Source organism: Crinia signifera, chromosome 1 (genome assembly GCF_055691185.1).
Source record: "Crinia signifera chromosome 1, ASM5569118v1, whole genome shotgun sequence".
Lineage (NCBI taxonomy): Eukaryota > Metazoa > Chordata > Amphibia > Anura > Myobatrachidae > Crinia > Crinia signifera.
In genome coordinates this window covers 95,396,836-95,420,193 of record NC_139217.1, presented here as the reverse complement: position 1 = coordinate 95,420,193, position 23,358 = coordinate 95,396,836, and the positions used below count along the sequence as shown (strand labels likewise).

Here is a 23,358-nt window from a genome sequence, read left to right as displayed (position 1 = left end):
TTGAATGTCGACCTTCCCAATGTTGACCTAATGCTTGTGTCAACCTTTTGACCCTGTCAGCAAAGGCCTCTGGGCCTTATACTGGTTGAATCGGATGTCTCCGAATGAGGACGGATGGCCGATGGTTGGTGTTTGTGCATGTTCGAAAAAATGTCCGTGGGGTCTGGAGCACTTGGTCTGCCTGACCACTCGGTCCATCATTCGATGGTCAGCGACCATCGGAGGATGGGGGAGGTTTACACAGATAAGGGAGGTGTTTGCATGAAACATCCGCTCGTGGTCCGTTCGCTCAGCGTTTTACCACATTCGGACGGTGTGAGCGATCCGTATGGTAGGCAGGGCTAAGAACACTCGATGGCTGTCCGAAAATACGCATCCGTCCGATTCAACTAGAATAAGGGCCTCTGTGAGGAGAATGACCACCAACCAGTTTAGGAAATAGTGAAAGATTTACTGTCTGCCACAAACTTACACTATATGTGGGTATAGTTATTGGGGTATTACATAGCCACCTCAGGCTACTGTAAATCTCTATTGCACATGCACGTATCTTAGCCACACATGCACATAGCACTTTCTCCTCTCACCTGCAGTGTCAGGCTGCTGCTGCAAGGCTAATTCTCCTCACTGACGAGGGCACTTTCGTTGGGTTTCTGTGGAAAACTGTGAGGGCACATTACTAGGTACCACTGTCCACCAATAGTATATGGACTGTATATACTGTAGATAGACTGTTAATATGAAGTCTTATAGTCAACAGTAAATAGGTCAACAGGGTCAAAAGGATGACAATTAAGTGGTCAACATAGCCTTGGATCAACATGTAAATTATAGACTCATTTTTTTTTTATTTTAACCTTAAACCTAACCCTAACCCTTAGTGCCTAACCCTAATCCTCCCCCTGGTGCCTAACTGCAACCCTTCCCTGGGGTGCATAACACCCCCTTATTGCCTAACTCTAACCCTCTCCCTGGTGCATAACCCTAATGGTTTACTTCTGTAACCTAACCCTAACCCATATGCCTGCTCCTAACCCTAACCTTTAAGTCTAAGCCTAGCCCGAATCCTAACCCCTAAAAGTAATGAAATATCATGAACATTTTTTTATCAACCTTTTATGTGTTGAACATTTTGAACCTGTCGGCTTACAGAAAGTCCATTTCAAAGATTGAACTTTTTACGGCATCAAAATATTAGCTGGCTACCTATTTAGTGTCTACTTCCATCCGGAAACCCTCCATTCCAGCCATGTATAATACATGATGTATTATATAGAAACAACAAGCTGCGGGTTTCTTTAATACCTTCTACTGAAAAATGCAACACTTATAAACTTCGAATCTTCCCAAAAGTATTACAATATTTTGTGCATTCACCGGCCACATTTGTACCTTTATACTGTGCACTTTGGCATTTATGCCACTCAAAGGCATTTCGAACAGGAATATTGTATCTTATTTAAGCAGCCCTGGAGTGTTGTTAGTGATTACAGCTCGGGCTATTTGTAGCTGCTGCTGATTGGATTCTGCTCAGCATATAAGTATGCCTTTGTAAGGAGGGGATTTATTTATTTCAATTCCAATCTCCTAAGTACAATTTGCTCCTGCAAAGCATTTCCATGATACGTGTTGCAGCCATTCCTGAAACTCCAGGGGGCCACAAAACTTCCAGGAGATTCACCCAATGACCTGCCATAAGTCGGCAGCTGTGTCTCGGCACAATTACTTAAACAAGCGCCTTGTGCTACCGGCACACTTTAAGTACCACTCAGCAATCATCAGGGCAAATCTGCTGAGACATTCAAGTGAGGATTGAGCATTACAAATGTATATCTATGGTGCTTTTTCCTTTTTAGAATATTTCCAATATATCCACACACATGAAGTCTACTGCAGAGTGTAGATTGCCCTGTAAATCTCAGGTCACGTTATCAGCTGCAACTTCTGCTGGAAAATACAAATATCATTAAAGTTGCATAATTAACAAAATACAGGATACCAAACCAATACAATGCAGCATGCTCTTATCTGTTTTACAAAGAGTTTGTGCGTTTCTAAGCTGATAAAAGAAGATCTGAGCCGAGAAATGATCAGTGAGTGGATAATAAGTTTAGTAGCATTCTGGGAGAGGAACCGTGAGTGATGGTGCGTTGTTGGAATTGAGAGGAAGTAGCCAGAGATTGAACCTGGGGTGCAAAAGAGAGGGAGGAATCAAGAGGGTCACGAAGGCAGTAGAGTTGGGTAACAGGGGAGATGATTATGTTGTCAACGGTGATGTAGAAATACGTAGGGGGAAACCCTGGAAGGGAGGAAGATTATTTTTTTTGTCTATGTTGAGTGTCAGAGAGCGCTTAGACATCAAAAGAAGATGGCGGAGAGGCAGTTGGGTACTTGAGAGAGCATGTAATGGGAGAGGACAAATATACAGTAATTGTTGCATGTTGGCAAAGAGATGGTACTGGAGGCCGGAGGAATTGATGAGTTCTGCCAGGGAAGCAGAGTACAGAGAGAGGACTAGGTGGGTTGGAATCTGTAGTGTCTCATCACCCACCACTGGGTCATATAAGGTGCAAAACACAAACCGCTGTTCCAGCATATTCAGGCTGTGGTACATACAGCCAGGAATATTCTAGAATCCTGTATCCAGAAGTGGGAACATATTTCCTAAGTAGAATTTCAGGCAGATTTCATCCACTAGCAACAACCGGAGATAGAGTCAATATCCTGCAGAAAGTTTTTATTTTATTACTATACTGCATTATCCACCTCTTCACCAAGCTCACAACAACCAAATAGCATTATCATGCTCCCATACCCATCCCTGCACCCAGCTCATTATAATCAAGTACAGTTATTTTGCTGCCATAATGAACTCTCACCAAGTTCATTACAACCAATAAGAGTTATGCTACCGGGATGTGTGTACAAATCACAGCTCAGTATATACAGTAGTGGCATGGGGTCACGTCAATTGAAATAGCATATTGGGGCAGATGTATTAAGCCTTAACAAGAGATAAATGCAAGGGTGATAGAGAGATAAACCTCCAGCCAATCAGCTCCTTACTGCCATGTTACAGGCTGTGTTTAAAAAAAGTCAGTAAGGAGCCGATTGGCTGGACGTTTATCTCTCTTTATCACACTTGCATTTATCTCTTGTTAAGGCTTAATACATCTGCCCCATTGAAACATGGAATGGTATGAAAAATGATGGATCCGTATATAGAGCATACTGCAGTAGTTTATGCCAGCCTATGCATGCTGCATGATTTCACTCTGCCCATGCCTAAAACAGTGCAATAGCATATGCTGGTGCTATGTAAGTGTTAGTAATTACAATATTCTCAGAGGCAGATTTCCCAGATCCTGCCACTGATGTCCGCTTTTACCAGGATCTCTGGGATTGGGTGTAAATTGAGTACAGTAAGAACATGTTTACACATTTGTGAATACATACACAGTGGGACACAAACTGAATTATATGCAGGGACAGGTGCAAATAGTGGGAGCTATGGGCAACGTCTCCACTCTCTTTTTACTGCTTGATACATCAACGATTATTATTAAAATGTGTGGAAATATCAGTTTCTAAGGGGGAAATTTACTAAGATGGGAGTTCCAGTTCACGTGGGATGTTGCTATGGGCAACCAATCAGAATCTAGTTCTTATTTAATTAGAACCTTCTAGCAGATAACAGATAGTATCTGATTGGTTGCCCATAGCAATAGCCCTCGAATAGAACTCCAATATTAGTTAAATTTCCCCTAAGTGACTACTAATGTCCACAGAATATGGGGAAAATTCAATTAGCCATGGTAAATGTTTTACCTGGCCCAGAAGCAGACAAAGTGAAATCCCTAAAAAGTGACTTTTTTATTTTGCGGGCAGGATTGCAAAAGCACATGGATATGGGAACTTATGCTGGATCCTATGTGTTTTCACCCGAAGAATGTGAATAACTTTGATTGGGGGGAGGGGGGTTGTTGTAATTAAATGTACCCCAAAAAATTGGTGTAAAATTAAATTTCCCAACATATAGCCTGAGTACTCTATCTATCTATCTATCTATCTATCTATCTATATATATATTTAACTATCTAGCAAACATGGAAGTCCGGCACAGAGATAAATCGTTACAATTGCACTTACTGCATTAATGCTTGCTGGGGAGCCCTCCCAGGTGGTCCAAGAACCCCAATGTATTGTATCCAGAAAGAGTGCCGCCTCTCTGGATATGTGTGTGTGTGTGTGTATATATATATATATATATATATATATATATATATATATATATATATATAATGTCCTGGGGTCGGCACTCCACAGAGTATGGCAGTATACTTATCCCTCCGAGGGAACAAGCACATAAGTCGGTGCCCTCCGTGTGTCTGTGATGCAGACAGTATGTAGAAAGATGCGGGGGCGGCGGCACTCGAAATAAGGACACAGCAGCCAAATATACCGACGTTTCGAGACCTCTAGGTCTCTTTATCAAGGTGCATGTGTCTTCACATGCACCTTGATAAAGAGACCTAGAGGTCTCGAAACGTCGGTATATTTGCCTGCTGTGTCCTTATTTTGAGTGCCGCCGCCACCGCATCTTTCTATATATATATATATATATATATATAATATACAGTATGTGTGTATATATATATATATATATAGTAGAAGAAGAAAAAGGCAGCACTCACGGGTTTGAAGTGAAAAAATCTTTAGTGCAAAAGGTGTCACATAAACCTTTATGTTTATGTGACACCTTTTGCACTAAAGATTTTTTCACTTCAAACCCGTGAGTGCTGCCCTTTTCTTCTTCTACCTTGTGCTATCATGGCTGGGAAGGCAACACGGTGCGGGGAGCCGACAACCAGAGTGCCGACCTATCTTTGAAATATATATATATATAATATAATTATATATATGTATAAAACACTAATTTCTCTAGTCTCATGTGTGCAACCCTTTGTTCCACGGTACTTTCATTCCATCCCCGTGGGTTAAATAAATGGAGTATGACCTAGCAGTATTCCAAAGCAGAGTTCCACTTGTGCTCAGCCAGGCCAGCGAGTGCTTTCTGTTAGTTATACTAGATAATAGAGGCTACTGACGTGAAGAGAAAGAATGAGAAATGTTTTCTCCAGTTATACAGAGCCAGATTCATAACCATCCGTCATTCGCTTGGGCAAGTTGCTGATAAACTCCACACAAAAATAACAAACAGTATGTCCCTGCATCTTGGCTGGCGAAAATGAGATCCTTCCACTGATTGATGTCAGCAGAGAGGCTTGTAAAAAAAATGCATTTCCAGCTGATTAGTTCTGAATGTGTCAATCTCATGCAGTTTTTATGACCCACACACTACATGCCAGATGTACATTTGCTTTTTATAAACTAACAAAGATGAATTACTAAATGCAAGTATTTTTCCCCCTGGAAACATCCCCAGCCTTGCCCAGGAGAATTTGTGAACTTTATTTTGTAATAAATCATAAAGTGCTACTTTATATCACTTTAGGAGAAGGCCCATAGGGATATCTCGTATTTCCATGAATTGGAAACATGGCCGTCACTGTGTGATTGCATGCCGGCAGGGTAGGAAGTTGCAGGCATTATTATATCTGACAGACATTTCTGCAGGTACCACTTGATGTCACGCTAAAGCGGTCTTGTTATATTTCATCGGAGAACTATAGTGCGGTTTCGATAATTTTTGTTACATTTTTCTATTTATAGTGCTAAAACCATCAGCCGGCATAGCGGTTTCAGATGGCTACGTATCAGACAGGGGCCTTTTGGAATGAGAATATTAGTAAGTGAAATTAGTAGGCGTATGACAGGTCTGTATCACTCTTGCTGACACAGCCCTGCTGATGCTCATACTGATAATAGTTATTAAACTCTGCACCATCTAATTCACATCCGACCAAAAGTAAGTGATGATGTGTTACCGCGGCGACACTATATCAGCTTCTGAGCAAGGACTCGTGTAAGTGTTTAATTTAATTTGGCTCTTGCAGAATACTGACACGCCAACACATTTCCCTGTGTGGTTAGATCCGTCACAGACAGTCACATATCTTTTTAAACAGTGGAACCTCAAATTGGAACTATCCGCTTGTATTTTTCTCTCGCTGACATATACAATAGCAGCTTAAGCTCTGCTCCGTGAGACCATTCTCTGCCGAATGTTGCTGTTTCTATTTCCACAGCTGTGTAGACAAGACGGTGTGCCCGATCTCGGACACAAAGGAGCACTGAAAGTGTTAATAAAGTAAAGACGACATAATTGTGATGAGTATAAATTCAATAAAGTTGCTTTCTTCTGGCAGATGGCTTAATTGACTGTATGGACCCAGACTGCTGCTTACAGAGCTCCTGCCAGAATCAGCCCTACTGCCGAGGCCTACCTGATCCGCAGGACATTATCAGCCAGAGCCAGCAGTCACCGTCCCAGCAGGCTGCCAGGTCTTTCTACGACAGGATCAGCTTCCTCACAGGACCTGACAGCACCCATGTCATACCTGGAGACAACCCTTTCAATAAAAGGTAAAGCTGTCAGCGGCGCTAACAAATATGTGTAGAATAACACTCTGGAGGTTTTTTTTTTTTTTTTACCTGATTTTCAACAGCTTTATTAATACTTCACTGCATTACTAACAACAACAAAAATTAGGCAGAAATGTTAAACTTTTCCTTGTTGGGGAAAAGAATTGCTAGTAGTGAGCATCTCCTAATTATACATATAGAAGCTGACTTGTGAGTTTATAGAATTAAAGGCATTTCTTTAGCAAGCAAAGAATTGAATGGAAAAAATACACTGTAATATAAGCTAAAATAATAAGGTGATGCTCTGCATGAATCCCTTTATTATTGCATAGTGGATTACATTATTAAATGGTAAATATGTGGACATGGGATCTCGTTGGCTTCTAAGTTCTTCTTGCTCTGACAGTGGAGTGAAGGAGGCTTGACACATCACCATGTTAATGAGTTTCTGCATAGGAAGTGTGCTTCCAAAATAAAACCAGAAGCCAAAATAAATAGCAGGGTAAAACCTGGCCAAACAAACTTATTGCAATGTAACAGGATGATCTGCCACTCTCAGGCCTGCCAATTATGTTGTGTACATCAATATAATGCCGGTTTATGCACTCATTAAAAAGATTCAGAGTAGCGCTAGCAATGGAGTCTGAACGCAAATATAAGAGAATTGGTGATTTAATGTCAACATCAGCAAATATTCTTGATCCAGAGCCGGATTAAAGGTTCCAGGTGCCCTAGGCTACTACACATGTAGCTCCCCTCCTTGTAATGCTGCTGGACACACGTGTATGGGCGCTCAGGGACTTGCCAGTCATACCGCCCATGTGCATGTAACGAATGGTATACAACTGGCATGGAGGATCTAATGCATGTGGCGTGTAAAGGAAACTTCTGCTTTAGGCTGCCTGGCTGGCACTGTAGCACACTGTACATACAGTACTGGTTCCATCAGTTACATTGGCACAGCCATCTGGCAGTCAGGAACTTTAAACCCCCCTCAGTACATAGGGACAGAAGAATTTGACCTTCATTTTAATTGAAGACCAACCAAACTCACACCTATAACAGTGCTCACCCAGCAGCGTCCCTCTGCAGGATATCCATTATAAACTAATATTGTCATTGTACAGCACTGCCTACTCAGTTGCCAAGCAACCCTATTTCATTTCTCTTATATCCGCCTACTCTTCTAATGCCTTATGCCTCTCTGCCACTTCTCTGCCCACTTGCACCACCTCACCTTTTCACATTCACTTGATTTTGCCAAGAGGAAATTGACACTATACATATGACAAGCTAGTATTTCTCCGGGCCAAATCTGCTGCACACCACTTTCCTTTTTTTTTTGTGCAGAAAAGGGCCAAGGCCTCATAGAGGGGAGTGTGGCGTTAAGTCTGAACCCCATTTTTCATCATTCTAGGAGTGACAGGAGCTGGGTGCTGCATGTATTGTTACAGTCTCTTGTCACTGTGTCAACATTGTGGTGTCATCCCTTGGACCACCCTGCACCCACCTTGTGATGCCACTGCTTGACGCCTAACATCCCAAGGTTCACACACATTTGCCCATTATCGTAGGATAAACTTTGCTGGTTCTCCTCATAAAACTCTTAAAAAGAGTGTGGGAGTACAGTGCAATAGCTCCCAGAAGTTATCACACAGGACCAGTCCCCAAGCCCACGAGGCTGTCTCTAGCTGTCTGATTTTCACTGTACACCTCTCCTCTTCATGAACTAGTTGTCTCATTTGGTTCCAGTTTCACCTTCCAGGGGCATATAAGAGTAGAGGGGGCCACCTGCAGTCTCTGTGCGGGCACCCTTCTCTCCAGCTGGCAGTGTTTTAGTGTGTTAGCATTGTGCCAAAGCCTACTGCCCATGTTCAGTTCTCTGGTGAAATGTGGACCCAGAGGCCCAAGTGCGCTGTGCCCATTACAGATCAGTCTAAGCTACCACCTCCTTTCCTGACTTTTCATCTTTCACACAGTCTTGCGTCTACGCAAGTGTTTGGCCACTTAGCAACATTATTCCTATTGTAACACTGGGAAGTGACAGTTTGGGACAGATGTATAGTCCTTCTGTACCAACAATTCCAAGAGTACATAACACTTTTAGGTACCATTCCTTCTTAAACCCAGTTGACGGCATTATGTATGCTGTTTATGTAAACGCTGGCTGTCCTCAGTCCTGCTGCTCTTCACACATATTTTTCAAAGTCGGCTGGAGTATTTTTTTTTTTTTTTTGTTTCCATTATTATTTAGTCCCGTATGTCCTTGTAGCAGAAAGTATTCCATTCCGAGCCTCTCCACCGAGCAAGGTGCTAATGACATCCATCTGATGTATTCTGAAAACCTAATATTTACTGAATACTTATTTTCAAAATCATGATGGAATTGTCTTTTCATATTCCAGAGTGTGTTTATTTTCTTAATTTTTTTGTATGTTTTTTTTCCTCCCTTTTTATTAATATAAATTGCAAGAAAAAAATTCATTATGAATCTCTGATTTCATAATCCGCCTGACTGGTGTTTTACTGAAGCGGTAATGATGTAAAATAGTAGCAGTAACTGAGAGCAGGTGCCCGGTGTCCTGCTGAGTGAAAGAAGATGATTTACACTAGAACTCCTGGGTCTAAGGTAATTTAACAGTATTAATGCAGTTAGGCACAGCAGTTGATTAAAAGTTGTTGCACAAATGTTCCTTATTGCCCCCTCTAAATCTTTTCTGTTCCTGCTCCCAGCAGATGTACCAATTGCAGCACAATTAATTGGAAGAATACATTTCTCTGTGCAAGTGCCAGATATTTGACACATGGAACGTGGAGAGTTATACATTTGTGACAGCTTTCATAGCTACTGTAAATAGATGGACTAATCATTTTGTGCCATGCCTGTCATTACTATTAGGCAATATTATTATATTATAATGAATGTATTATAATAATATATTCATTACTTTGGTAAAGAGAAACTAATGAGCATTCTGTTTAAGGAGAGACGCTGGCTATAGGCTATTGTCTTGGGTTTATGGTAGACAGTGAGGGGGTAGAGGTACTGTAACAATCCTTAGATATAGATAAAGTGGAGAGAGGTAAAGTACTAAATACATTGTGTTTGAAAAATGACAGGAGCTTATTGGGTTTGCTGGCCAATACTAAATACAATTTTCTAGATGATCCACAGAGGGCATGTCACTTGCCTAAATGACTTTTGTTGCAGGCCTGTAGACTCCCTGCAAATAAACGGTGTGTATTCACAGGAAGGGAGTATTTCTTTGCATTCTTACCCCCTTTTTTGTATTTATGGGGGTCTGGGAGATGCTGACTGATGCAAGAGAATTGGTAAGATTCCAATTTGTAAAGGTTGCCATACAGTAGGCTGAGGTATCACATGCTAGAATTGGTAACTGCCCTGGCATTTCCCCGGCGGCCAGATTGTGGGCCAGATTCTCTAAGCTTCATAAGTGATAAAATGGAGAGTGATAAACAGCCAGCAAATCAGCTCCTACCTGCCATGCCACAGACTGTGTTTGAAAAATGTCAGACAGGAGCTGATTGGCTGGCTGTTTATCACTCTCAATTTTATCACTTTTGATGCTTAGAGAATCTGGCCCACAATGAGATGCATTGTATGCGGTGACCAAACCGGTCCTCGACATCTACCAACGGTCCACGTTTTCCAGATCACCTAGCTGGTGCACAGCTGTAGTCATTACAACCTGTCACATTTTCAAACCTGCTGCAGTCATTCCTACTATAGATCCACAGGTTGTCTGAAAAACATGAACTGTTGGTAGATCTTGAGGACAGGTTTGGCCACCCTGATGTAGTGCATGCGATCCCATTCACCACTGAGATATGGCAAATCCTTATTGCAACACTGACAATTTCCGGATCCACGGACCACAAATTGGATCGGAATCATAAAACACAGAAGATTTGACACTTTTCACTTGATTAATCGGCCTGATGCCTCACAATTGTGAAAAAAGGGCCCAAATCGCACTGGCATATATATATTTTTTTTTGGGGGGGGGGGGGGGGGTTGTTTAAAGAGCTTCTGTCATAGCATCATGTCTATGCTGTTCCACGGGGAAGATATACAGTACAGTAGGACTAGTAGTGTGATAGGCGAAGGCTGGCATTTTCCTGAGACCTGTTGTGTGAACAGGTGCAGTTGAACAGCTGAACCTCTGCTTAATATGCTGTGTCATTCCCAGGTTTGTGTCAGATGTGGGGTATAATAACTAGCCTAATCTACTTAATGTATCCGTTTATACAAACATGATTAATCCATTTTAAATCTCTATTCATATTTTATACTTTCTCTACATTGCTGATGGCACAACTGAAACACTATATTATAGGGCACTGGGATAAATGTAGTTTACAAAGTCACGATGACATCTTTCAAAACCGGAAACAAACATATTCTGGAGCGAAACTATAAATTACGATTAGACATAGTTAATGCTATATTTGTTCTAATCCTCTCACTGCTGCACTCCCCCTGCATGGTATCTCTTCTCTAGCAAATGCCGGCTCTGCAGCGGAAAGCACAAGGAACAAAACAGATTATTTTATTAAACGAAAAAGTTCATTGACATTGACTTGACTGTATATAAGTTGCTGGCAGATATTTCTTCCTCTAAGTAATTCAGCCAGTTTCAGAAATACAAATCTTTTTCAAATGCAAATGAAGCTCCACTGTTGGAATGAAAGGTTTATATGCAGGGATACATTTTATCAGACCCTTCAGCACTGAGGTAGGAGATAAAAGGTTAATCTAGAAAAGGTTACTTCTCCACACGGATTTTATTGTGTTTCTCTGCTCCAGCTAGAGGTGCTCACCATTGGGCAGCTTTATGATGCAGGAACTTCACACCGAACCACCTGAGGTAGTGAAGCGGGGAATGATACCATGAATCACCTCTCAGGCAGTGACTGTATACATAACCTGAAGTCTTGTGTTCTCTCTCTCTCTCTGTAGCCTTGCTTCTGTAATCCGAGGCCAGGTTCTCACAGCCGATGGAACACCGCTCATTGGAGTTAATGTGTCATTTCTACATTACCCGAACTATGGATACACAATCACACGCCAAGATGGAATGTGAGTACAAAATCTCATAAATAACGAGGAGTGCACATAATAAAAAAGAAATGCCATGTTTTATTACATTGCTCTTTCATTTACAGGAAAGCTTTTATTATGTAATTACTAATATTTCCTATAGCAAGCTGCACCTCAGTTTCTTTCATATTTTTATATTAAAAGTATGTGCAAAGCACTGGGCTGGTGAGCTGAGACTATGAAAATGCAGCCTGCCAATCTGCTAGGATAGTCCTGGCCAACTATTGGCTCTCTGGCTGTTGTGTAACTACAAGTCCCAGCATCCCCTGCCACAGTTAATGTGGGCTTGATGAAATGAGGGAGATTGCTAGACTAATGAGGGAGAGAGGGAGATTGCTGCTATTTCAGGGAGTCTCCTGCAGAAAGCAGGAGGGTAGGCAACTATGGTTTTACAACAGCTGGAAAGCCCAGGTTGGCCTGGCCTGTGCTAGGAAGTCATGACATCACTGGGGAGTATAATGCTTCGGTGATGTCACTTGTTTAGAATATTTACCTGCAATATTAATGGCTATAGAAAATATAGGCTTTGTTTTCTACTGCAACAGCATTGATTTTGTACCTGTACTTACCAAAACTGTAACATTTACTGTATGTATTCACTTTAGCCTTGTTAGTGAGCATTGTGCCATACGTGGACAGGCAGGTTCCATGGAAATGATTACAAATCCTACCCTCCTGGCTCTTTTTGAGCAGAGTGGGGTTTTTTTCCAGCTTTGTAAATAGAATCTGCAACCTGGCTAGTTCCTGGGTATAGCAGCCGCTGCCTTGCTTTCCCGAGTCTCTAGACTACCGCAAAGATGATATAAGCAGATAAGCACTAAATTAGAAAGTGTTCTCAGATGCTTGTGGTTCTGGGATCCCTCTGCCAGATGTGATGGAATGAAGTTGGACCATTGTGGCCTGCAGTCTGCATGTTTGCAGTGATTTTCATGTTGATACAATAAAGGTTATCATATACAGAAAATAAATCAATATTCCAAAAGCCCAGCAGATCTTCAGCATAGTGTTTTCGTTTTATTACAAGATTCTGCATCTGGTGTGGTCTTATTTCTGCTTATTTTCCTCTGCAGCGTAAGACATAGAACAAGGGTTTAATACTGTAGCTTTAGGTGTTTGCCATAATTGTTTTATCGCAGCTCCTCTTAGTGCTATTTGTATGTTTGGGCAGGTTCGACCTGGTTTCCAACGGTGGTGCCTCTCTTACACTCATGTTTGAAAGAGCTCCATTCCTGACACAATATCACACTGTCTGGATCCCATGGAATGTGTTTTATGTAATGGACACCCTGGTTATGAAGAAGGAGGAGAATGAAATACCCAGCTGTGACCTGAGTGGCTTTGTCAGACCGAACCCTGTTATAGTGTCTTCTCCATTGTCTACGTTCTTCAGATCATCCCCTGAGGACAGTCCTATAATCCCTGAGACACAGGTACATGCTTTCTCCTTGAACATTTTTTTACGTATATCTTCAAAAATGTCATCATATTGGTTTTGTACCTTTAATCAAATAGTGTTTTTACAATACAGATACACCTATCCTTAAAATGGCCCCATACTGTATATTGAGTCATGGACTTTGCAACTGCTAATTAGCTGCACCAAAACACTAATCCCAAGCGGAATATTTAATTAACTGTGTGATTTTATTGGTAAAAAATACTGCAACATTTTTTTTTCATTATCACTGGTATGTGTGCTTCCAATACCAAAGCTATCCAAGTAAAAACAAAATGGCTGTAGTAATTTTTACCACCAAAAAAAGAAAAAGCCTGTACTCTCCAATAATTACAAAAAAAGGGGTAACATTATTGAAGTTTATTACTGTCCCCAAGAAAAATATTTTGAGATGTAAAAATACTGCAATGTGCTGATATGTGCATTTGTTTTGAAATGTAAAAAAAATATATATATATTTTTTTTCATTTAAATACAGAAAAAAAAATAGAAAAAGGTTATCTTGGGGTAATTTAGGGACATTTTAATATATTTTTTTATTAACAGTTTAATAATATAGCACATAATATTCCATTAGCTTTGATAAAAAGCAAAATAAACAAAATATTAAATATTTTTTATCTAAATACTTTATACTTAATAAATATGGGGTTCATAAAATATTTAAAATAATGGATTTTGGGGTAATTTAAGGCAATTTTTTATTTACACCCAATAATCACATGTAATTATAAGACAAATTAAGCTAAATTGAATCCTCCAATGTAATTAGTCATTAGGGGGTTGTCCAAGGGGTTCTGAAAACATTCCTTCCAGTTTTATCAAGGATCTAAATAAGAAATAGGTTACAGCAGTTCCTATGGAAATTACTGCAACTGATTTTGTCCCCAGGTCGATGCTGCATCAGTGCTGCTTTCTTGGAAGCAGGTCGAGGCGGCTATTATAAGCAGACACCTCTTGATGCAGAAGAGATCACACCTGCATCCCAGGAAGCAGCATTGGATCTCTCCCCTCCCCATTAGGTGGCTTGTGGCCCACGATGGAGATCTCTAACCTCTTCCAACCCTCTAAATGGTGCTAGATTGTCGATCACTGACAGTCTGCTGCAGTCCTGCTTCCGAAGTCACACGACCCATTCCTGCATGCACAGAACATCAGTCAATAACCATTCTAAGCTATATACACAAAAAACAACAGAGTGCTTTTTTTGCGGTGCACCAAGAGAAAAATAAAGAGTAAAATTTAACTTTTAATAAGTATGTAGTAAAAGTATTGCGAAGATAAAATACATATAATACACAAGACACACAGTTGGATAAAAAGGAATCGGACTTCCTATCGTGGCGGGGATGTAAGCTGGGTTCTTTATTATTGGTAGGGAATATGTGGTGCAATAGGCGATCCTAGAAAGCAGTGGGTATTAATATACTCGTCCACTAAAGGGGAAACCGTGTCCCTATATAGCCTTCAGGTCGGTTGGTTACCAAGAGATTGGATTTGCGGCGGCGTCCCGTCCGCTACCAATTTCTGAGTGAAAAAGGTTGATGCAGTCTAAAAGAGTGTGCAGTTCTCTGCTATTTGACAGTTTGCTGCTGTCTAGTAGCTGCAGAGATATCAATGGATTACTGTCACTTTATTTAAGCAGTATGTGCCCAGATGACACTTTGTCTGCACAGTTCTGTATTAAATACGGTTGGATATATGGCATTTGTTATTATGTTGCCAGTATCCACGTGATTCTGCAACAGATACAAAATCAATGTAGGCATAAATTATATTGCTAATAATGGCGGTAGATTTTTACTCCCCACTATATGGATCTTAGTGGGAGGTGGTCATGTGTAGCAACATATATAATAACAGTGTATGTCTGAAGGTTATTTGCCAAAGGCCCTGTGTTTATTCACATATGGTCATAAAGTTGCAATCAATCTTCTATCGAAGTCAGTGATATGACTGACCACCAACACAAACAGTGATGCGTGCCTTTAGACTTTAAAGCGCTCGCAGTCCCTGCGTGCCAGGTATCAGGCTAAATGCCAATTAGTTACGCTGTCAACCTTTAGCATCAAGTATTGCAGTGTAGCCGCATGTGCTGGCATACACTGATAGAGTCTGTGCGGCGGACCGCTTCTACAGACTAGCGCACCACAATATTACACTAGAACATGTCACATTAATTATTTAATTATTTAACCCGCTTCCCCGCTCACAGGAAACGCCGACGCGCGTTTCGCAGATAAGCTTTTTCAAGGCCTTGAAAAAGCTTATCTGCGAAACGCGCGTCGGCGTTTCCTGTGAGCGGGGAAGCGGGTTAAATAATGAAATAATTAATGTGACATGTTCTAGTGTAATATTGTGGTGCGCTAGTCTGTAGAAGCGGTCCGCCGCACAGACTCTATCAGTGTATGCCAGCACATGCGGCTACACTGCAATACTTGATGCTAAAGGTTGACAGCGTAACTAATTGGCATTTAGCCTGATACCTGGCACGCAGGGACTGCGAGCGCTTTAAAGTCTAAAGGCACGCATCACTGTTTGTGTTGGTGGTCAGTCATATCACTGACTTCGATAGAAGATTGATTGCAACTTTATGACCATATGTGAATAAACACAGGGCCTTTGGCAAATAACCTTCAGACATACACTGTTATTATATATGTTGCTACACATGACCACCTCCCACTAAGATCCATATAGTGGGGAGTAAAAATCTACCGCCATTATTAGCAATATAATTTATGCCTACATTGATTTTGTATCTGTTGCAGAATCACGTGGATACTGGCAACATAATAACAAATGCCATATATCCAACCGTATTTAATACAGAACTGTGCAGACAAAGTGTCATCTGGGCACATACTGCTTAAATAAAGTGACAGTAATCCATTGATATCTCTGCAGCTACTAGACAGCAGCAAACTGTCAAATAGCAGAGAACTGCACACTCTTTTAGACTGCATCAACCTTTTTCACTCAGAAATTGGTAGCGGACGGGACGCCGCCGCAAATCCAATCTCTTGGTAACCAACCGACCTGAAGGCTATATAGGGACACGGTTTCCCCTTTAGTGGACGAGTATATTAATACCCACTGCTTTCTAGGATCGCCTATTGCACCACATATTCCCTACCAATAATAAAGAACCCAGCTTACATCCCCGCCACGATAGGAAGTCCGATTCCTTTTTATCCAACTGTGTGTCTTGTGTATTATATGTATTTTATCTTCGCAATACTTTTACTACATACTTATTAAAAGTTAAATTTTACTCTTTATTTTTCTCTTGGTGCACCGCAAAAAAAGCACTCTGTTGTTTTTTGTGTATACCCCCTCTAGTGCTCGGCGGTAGCACACCTTACACCTAATTGTGTCAATTAGACCATATGGTGATTTGGAGGTATCTATATCTATAGTTAAAATTTCCTGTGCGATCGAAACACCCCCCCTTTTTTGTAACATTCTAAGCTATATGCCACAACAAATATCAAGTGAATCCATATTTTATTACTGAACCTGCTCATGCGACTGTCATTGACCAATGATAGACAAGATTGTGTGCACAGTCACCTGTTTGCAGCACAGTAGTTGGCATAAAATTAACCGTTTCGGGGGACAGCCATTTTGCAGAAAGATGAAAGCGCTAACATGAAAAACTCATCTTTTATGTCCAAGCTTTTCCTGGCATAAAAGTGACATTGAGGAAACACTGCAGAGGTGTGCAATCATGCACAGTGTCATTGGAAACTATGTACTATGAAAAGACTGATTCCCATCACTGATATGCAATGCAGTAGATAACCTTTATGTTAGTGCATAGATTCTTCTGTTTTTTTTAGTATAACCGTGCAAATGTACAATGTCTTGTGGCAATTAAAGATGTTTGCTTTGTTGTGGAAGATCAAACTATGGATTCCAGCACATTTGCATATTTGCCAGTAATTAAACATTTTTCCAAGGACACTTCACTGCTTGGGGCAGGTGCATCTAAGCATGCCAGTTTGTAAATAGTCCTTTGTATTCACCCGACAATTCCCATCGGAAAATGCACATTTGACTTTGGTTATAATATATTTGGACAATGTTAATATTCTTTGCAATTTATAATTCGAATCATATACAAAATATAAAATCTGGCCCCTGGAAATTAGGGACAGCTCGTAATTATACCCCGGTATCCCCATAACTAAATCTAAATATTATTATTATTATGCCACTGTATGAGAAATCGGAAGAATACCGGCAGCTGTTTTATTTAAGATCCGTCTGTGAGATGAAAACCTGACAAATGAAACTGCTTTGCAATAAAATGTGAGAATTACATAGGAAAGCAGACTCTCCCTGCCAAAATATTCCAATAAAAAGGAATGTTTGAAATCTCTCCCATGGGAACCCTCCCAATTCTTATTTCCTGCACTTGGCTATGCATATCAAATGAGCAGTGCTCGGTGGCTTAGCAACTATAAATGCTAGTCTTCTTTGTGTAGGAATCTTATTATAGATTGTAATCCTGTCATTGCGGCTGGAAGTGAAATAAAGGTGATTGCTTTAGTTGCCAGATCTGAGTACGTAAAAGTCTGAAATCTCCATGACTAATGACTGCACAGAACCTTCAATCATCAAACTGTAGTTAAAATGTCTGTCAGTTTCCCATTTGGAAAAGCCAAACCTTTTGCAACAGAGCAGCGATAAGCGAGCAATGTGTGGGAGCCTTTTATGTATCCTCTACATGAAAAGAAAAGCAATAAGTAACTAAGCCGACTTTGATAATACACATATATCACATGCGTTGGAACATCATCAAAACCGACAGTTTTATAGAGGAGATAAGTTCTTCAGTTAGCAAAAAACATTTGGCATAATTTACAGTGATAAGTCATACTAGAACTTCCCTCAATATTCAGTTTGTCATACAAAATGGCTGCTTCAGACCATTTCTTAGCTAGGCCTATACACTGACATATATTCTAGGTAGGCCTCACTGACATATTCTAGGTAGTTTTATCAACGAGAAAGAGAGAAGAAACTCGGGTGGGGTGCACTCTAGATCCCCTAACTACAGTTGTTCTGTTAATTTAAATTATAATTTTTTTGTACATTTTTTCTGCTGTGCACATTTTATTTTTATTTATTATCAAAAATTATTTTTAATAAATATTAGTGATATTTAATTACTGATATTGCTGTGTAAAGAGTTGAATATTCAAATCCCAGCGATTTCTGTAAAGATAATTAACTCAAACACCGGTATCTCAACGGTGTGTGTCCACTTTTCATGAAAGAGTCGGTGTGGTAATAATTCACACTTATAATGACCATCATATCACCCTATCATATGCACCATAGGTTTTACCGGTGTTTCACTCACAGGAGTGATGGTAAGGTTTTAATCATGGGTCAACAGAAAGTTCACACACCAAAACAAAATAAAGTATATACACATATTTTACATACGGTATATACAAAGTGGACACAGGCCGTCGGCATATATCTCTATACTGTCCTTAATGGTTGGAATTCCTGTCTTATAGGATAAAGCATCACCTGGCAATCTAAATAGCAACAAAGTTTAGCTATTCAAGACAGGAGAATTTTGTAACATATGTGATCATGCATCAATTGATCCCTCTCAGTTGCAACTATGTATCTCCTATGTATGGGTTGCAGCCACTTTCCCACACTGAATAACCACAATGGGTTAGCAATATGCGGGGAAAAAAACAAGAGAGAGAGGGAGCCCCTTTCAACAGCACAATGTGTTCATTCCCACATATAAAACATCAAGCGTACTTAGCCATTTGTCTCACTATATTGCCTGCGCAAATAAAAGGCTGAGTGTAGTCCCAAATTGACGGCACCTCCAATCTTACAGTGATAGATATAATCTGAGTGCACATACAAAACCAGGGTGTACGCTATTAGTAACTGGAAAAGAGGTGTTGTTTTTCAGCAGTAAATATAATTAGCTTATACCTTAATTGTAACCCGTATCACAATAATAATTGCAGATTAGGTATACACAAAAAGGCCAGTAGGCATGCTATTTATAACTGAAGGGAATGTAAATCACAGCAGTATATGTGGGTCTTTAACTGTGGCAGAGACGGCATGCATATGGAAAACCAAGATACTTATACAAATATATAGAGAAAGACGGACCGCTGCCCACTGGGTAGACAGGAGACTCTATTAAGAGTCTACCGTCCGCACCATGGGGGGTCCGATTACCGGGTCTGGACGTGGATACGGCGTCTCCTCGTTGCCGCAGGTATTCTTCTTGGCTTGAACGGAGACGGGGCAGCCGGTCACGTGAGCGCCCACGTGATCGGCAGAGATGGATTTGAAGTACGTTTCGCCAGGGCTTGTTCACATATTCTAGGTAGGCCTATACACTGACATATATTCTAGGTAGGCCTATACACTGACATATATTCTAGCTAGGCCTATACACTGACGTATTCTAGGTAGGCCTATACACTAACATATATTCTAGGTAGGCCTATACACTAACATATTCTAGGTAGGCCTATATACTGACATATATTCTAGGTAGGCCTATAAACTGACATATTCTAGGTAGGCCTATTCACTGACATATTATAGATAGGCCTATACACTGACATATATTCTAGGTAGGCCTGTACACTCAAATATATTCTTTCTCTTTTTTTTTTTTTACCAGAGAAATTGGCAACCACTGCTTCCTCCTATTTAAAAGTATACCACAGAGAAATCACTCTTTCTAAGTTGGTACATTTCCTCATAGACTGCTATGGGGGCTGCGGCATCTGATCTATTTATGGCCGTGCATGCACATACTGCCTAAATTGCATGCTGGCAGCATTAGGCTGATGATGAGGAGAAGAAAGCCTCAGCTTAGTAACTGAGTTTTTCAGGGCTCCCACAGGAGACCCAGCATGGCAAATTGCAGTGTACGTGCATAATGTATGGCTTCAATTTGCAGTGATCACCAATCGTTCATATCAAAGGGTATAGTAATTAGACTCTTTAGAGTTGGAAGTCATTTGCTCAGTACACAGAACACAATGCTGCTGTTGGTTAATGAAAAATAAACATACAAAACATTTGTTGTCTCCATGCCAACTAATATAACAGGGTTGCCGACTTTTTCTGTCTCCTCTCCGGGAGAAGCCCGGAGAGGAGTCTTCCAGCTGCAGTTCGGGGGGCGGGGCTTGAGCTTTACATCATTAAGCCCCGCCCCCATGATGGGAAAACCTCCAATTCACGTATCTCCGTGGATGACGCGATTTTAGCTCCGCCCCCTCCTCTGAGACCCGCGGATTGACGGATTTCAATCCAAAGGTATGGGGAAGACGCCGCAATCGAGGGTGGCATGGGGGTCCCCCGGAATCCGGGAGGGTTGCCCACCTTTCCGGGTGGCCGGGAGGAGGACCCAATTTTCTGGATCCTCCTGGTAATTCCGAGAGGGTCGGCAACCCTGCAATATAGTTTATGACAGGGTTGCATGCAAACTAAATCCTGTGGGGTCTTCCACTACTGTATGTTTTTTTAACTACAGTAAATTAAGTTTGTGTATAAACTAGTAGGACATTTACCTGTCCATGACTACTGCTGTCGTTGACTCAAGAGAATCAACCAATGCTTATCAAAAGGCACATGTCAGACAGAGACACCATGCAAACTGCAAGTGTTGCCCAAGAGGACAGAGGGACAGATCTGTGGAGGCAAACTGTACATCCAGAATATAACTGCTGCCTCTATACTGTACAAATAAACACAAAAAGAAGAAAGCGCACTGGCACTCTATACTGTACATTCACTTTCTTTATCACATAAAACCTTTATACATGTATCCTAAAAAGCTGTTTGGTTTAGTCTCATGAACAGTATTGCTTTAGTCATGAGATAGAGGGGATTTTGGCACTGTTCTGTTAGTCCAGTTTTTCCCAAACCCAATCCTTATGGAACCCTAACAGTTTTTCAGATCCCTAGCTAGAACACAGGTGTGTTAGTTGGTGAACACAACAGATCTACAGGTGTTACTAATTACTCCTGAGGATACCTGGAGTACGCACACTGTTGGGATGGCACGAGGACCAATTTTGAGAAACAATGTGACAGCATCATCATTTACAACAATGCTAATCCAATTCTATTATGATAACGTGTTTTATATTGTTTTCATATCTAGTTTATTACTGTTTTTTTATGTTTATTTAAACACTAGGTGCTTCATGAAGAGACAACCATTCCAGGAACAGATTTGAAATTATCCTATTTGAGTTCAAGAGCTGCAGGCTATAAATCTGTTCTTAAAATTACAATGACTCATTCTGTAATTCCGTTCAATCTAATGAAAGTTCATCTCATGGTCGCAGTGGTTGGAAGACTTTTCCAAAAATGGTTCCCAGCATCCCCTAATCTTTCATACACCTTCATATGGGATAAGACCGATGCCTATAACCAAAAAGTGTATGGATTGTCCGAAGCTGTTGGTATGTGTGTTCTATTATATTGTATCTAGAAATATTTATTTTAAGAATATTAAGATAATGTTTCATTTATTAAAAAAAGATGTGTTTGCATGTACTTTCAAACAACATTGGCCCGTCTGAATTCGGCCCCATCCGAACAAATGTGAATCAACCCCTTTATGTCTAATGACTACTATATCTCACCGGAATTACTGCAGCTCCTACAAGTCACATGGAGCCACATGCACTAAAGGCCCCCATACAGAGTCGATTTGGTCAGATTTTGGCCGATTGTGACCAATCGGGCCATTAAACCGGACCAAATCGGATGTCCCAGACATGCCGTCAGGTTCGATGCGCGGTCCCGTGCGCATCGAACACGAGAAAGTGGTTGGACCTGCTGGCCGTCCGACCACCCGTCCTGGGACTTCCGTCCTGGCAGTGAGAAGGGCGGGAAGCAGGGACACATGTGATCCGTCACAACAAATTGTGACAGTGTACGGGTGTCCGTACTCTGCTGCGAGACATCGAAGCAGTGTATGGGCACCTTTAGCTTCAAAAGTGATCAAATGGAGAGTGATAAACAACCAACCAATCAGCTCCTGCCTGACATTTTTCAAACAGTCTGTGACATGGCAAGTATTTGTGAATCGTATCCTGGACCATGAATCCATGTACCACCCACATCACAGATTTCCATTTGCTTCCACTGAGGTGCACAGAAATATCTACATTTTTGCAGCAATGTTGTGGGTACCATATTGGTTACTATGCCCAAATTCTCCTATAAATATTTGGAAAATACCCCGTATTGTGTATCATATTATTCCAGACACGCTCTAGATTTATTCCAAAGAGCCTCTAATAAAGTATTTGCAAAAAAAATGGAAGATTGGCCAGAGGAAAAACTAAATATGATCCATTGCTATTATCAGTTTCCAGCAACTAGCATGTGTATACCCCTCCAGCTGTCACAGCGACCAATGATCCCTACTTTTTTCTTGAGGGAGCTGTATTCTGTTCACCATATGGTGAGTGGAAGACAAAGCTGTCGGTCTCTACGAGCACTTAGACAATAAATAGTCCTGTAACAACTGATCCAGGAGGGTTATAGTACGTAGAAAGGCAATGAAATAATCACATGGTTAATGAAGCAATAAAAAACTCACCAGCTGTATAAATCCCAATTAATATTGACGTAATGAAACAGATATAAAATATACACGACAGACTTTAAATATTATGATTCCTGCTCCAAACATTAAGGGACAAACCGCGGTCCCAGTTGATTCAGGTATGAAACTCTGCACAACCTGTGTCCTGGAGCAATGCAGACTATCCAGAGACTATCCTGGCAGAAGCAGCAGGCGTGAGAGAGATGGCAAGGCTCATGACATACTGTAACCAGGGACTAGAATATGTAAAACCACTGCAGGGTAGCTGCCATTCATCACATAAGATTTTACAGGATTTAAGGTGTTTGTGCTGGAAATTATCTGTGATATCAGCTGCCTTAAAATGGAGAAAATGTTTAATAATTAAATGATTTCAGTTTGTAGACTTATTGTTAATTATATGCTGCTTCATAATAAGAAACATTCAATCGTACCACTAAAATCTGGGCTGTGCTCTTACAGGCATTTCTGTAGATGTGTAAACCTGACATCCATAGATTTCCTCATCACCTCACCGGTCAGGTGATAATGACTCCCCTTTCACGTCTCCTCTTAGACCTGGATTATTGCCAGTTTAACCTAGGTCATGGCTTGGTCTGA

At 40.8% G+C, this 23,358-nt stretch overlaps 1 protein-coding gene across 18 annotated transcripts in view; it reads left to right on the top strand.

Annotated features, from left to right (window-relative positions):
- Positions 1-23,358, top strand: part of TENM3 (teneurin transmembrane protein 3) — a 2,716,013-nt gene that overhangs the window by 2,605,580 nt on the left and 87,075 nt on the right. For all 18 annotated transcript variants that reach the window (XM_083170719.1, XM_083170736.1, XM_083170731.1 and 15 more), the window contains 4 exons: positions 6,330-6,546; positions 11,528-11,647; positions 12,837-13,098; positions 21,337-21,604. In XM_083170719.1, the coding sequence (XP_083026845.1) occupies positions 6,330-6,546; positions 11,528-11,647; positions 12,837-13,098; positions 21,337-21,604 (867 nt within the window). The remainder of the gene's footprint in view (positions 1-6,329; positions 6,547-11,527; positions 11,648-12,836; positions 13,099-21,336; positions 21,605-23,358) is intronic.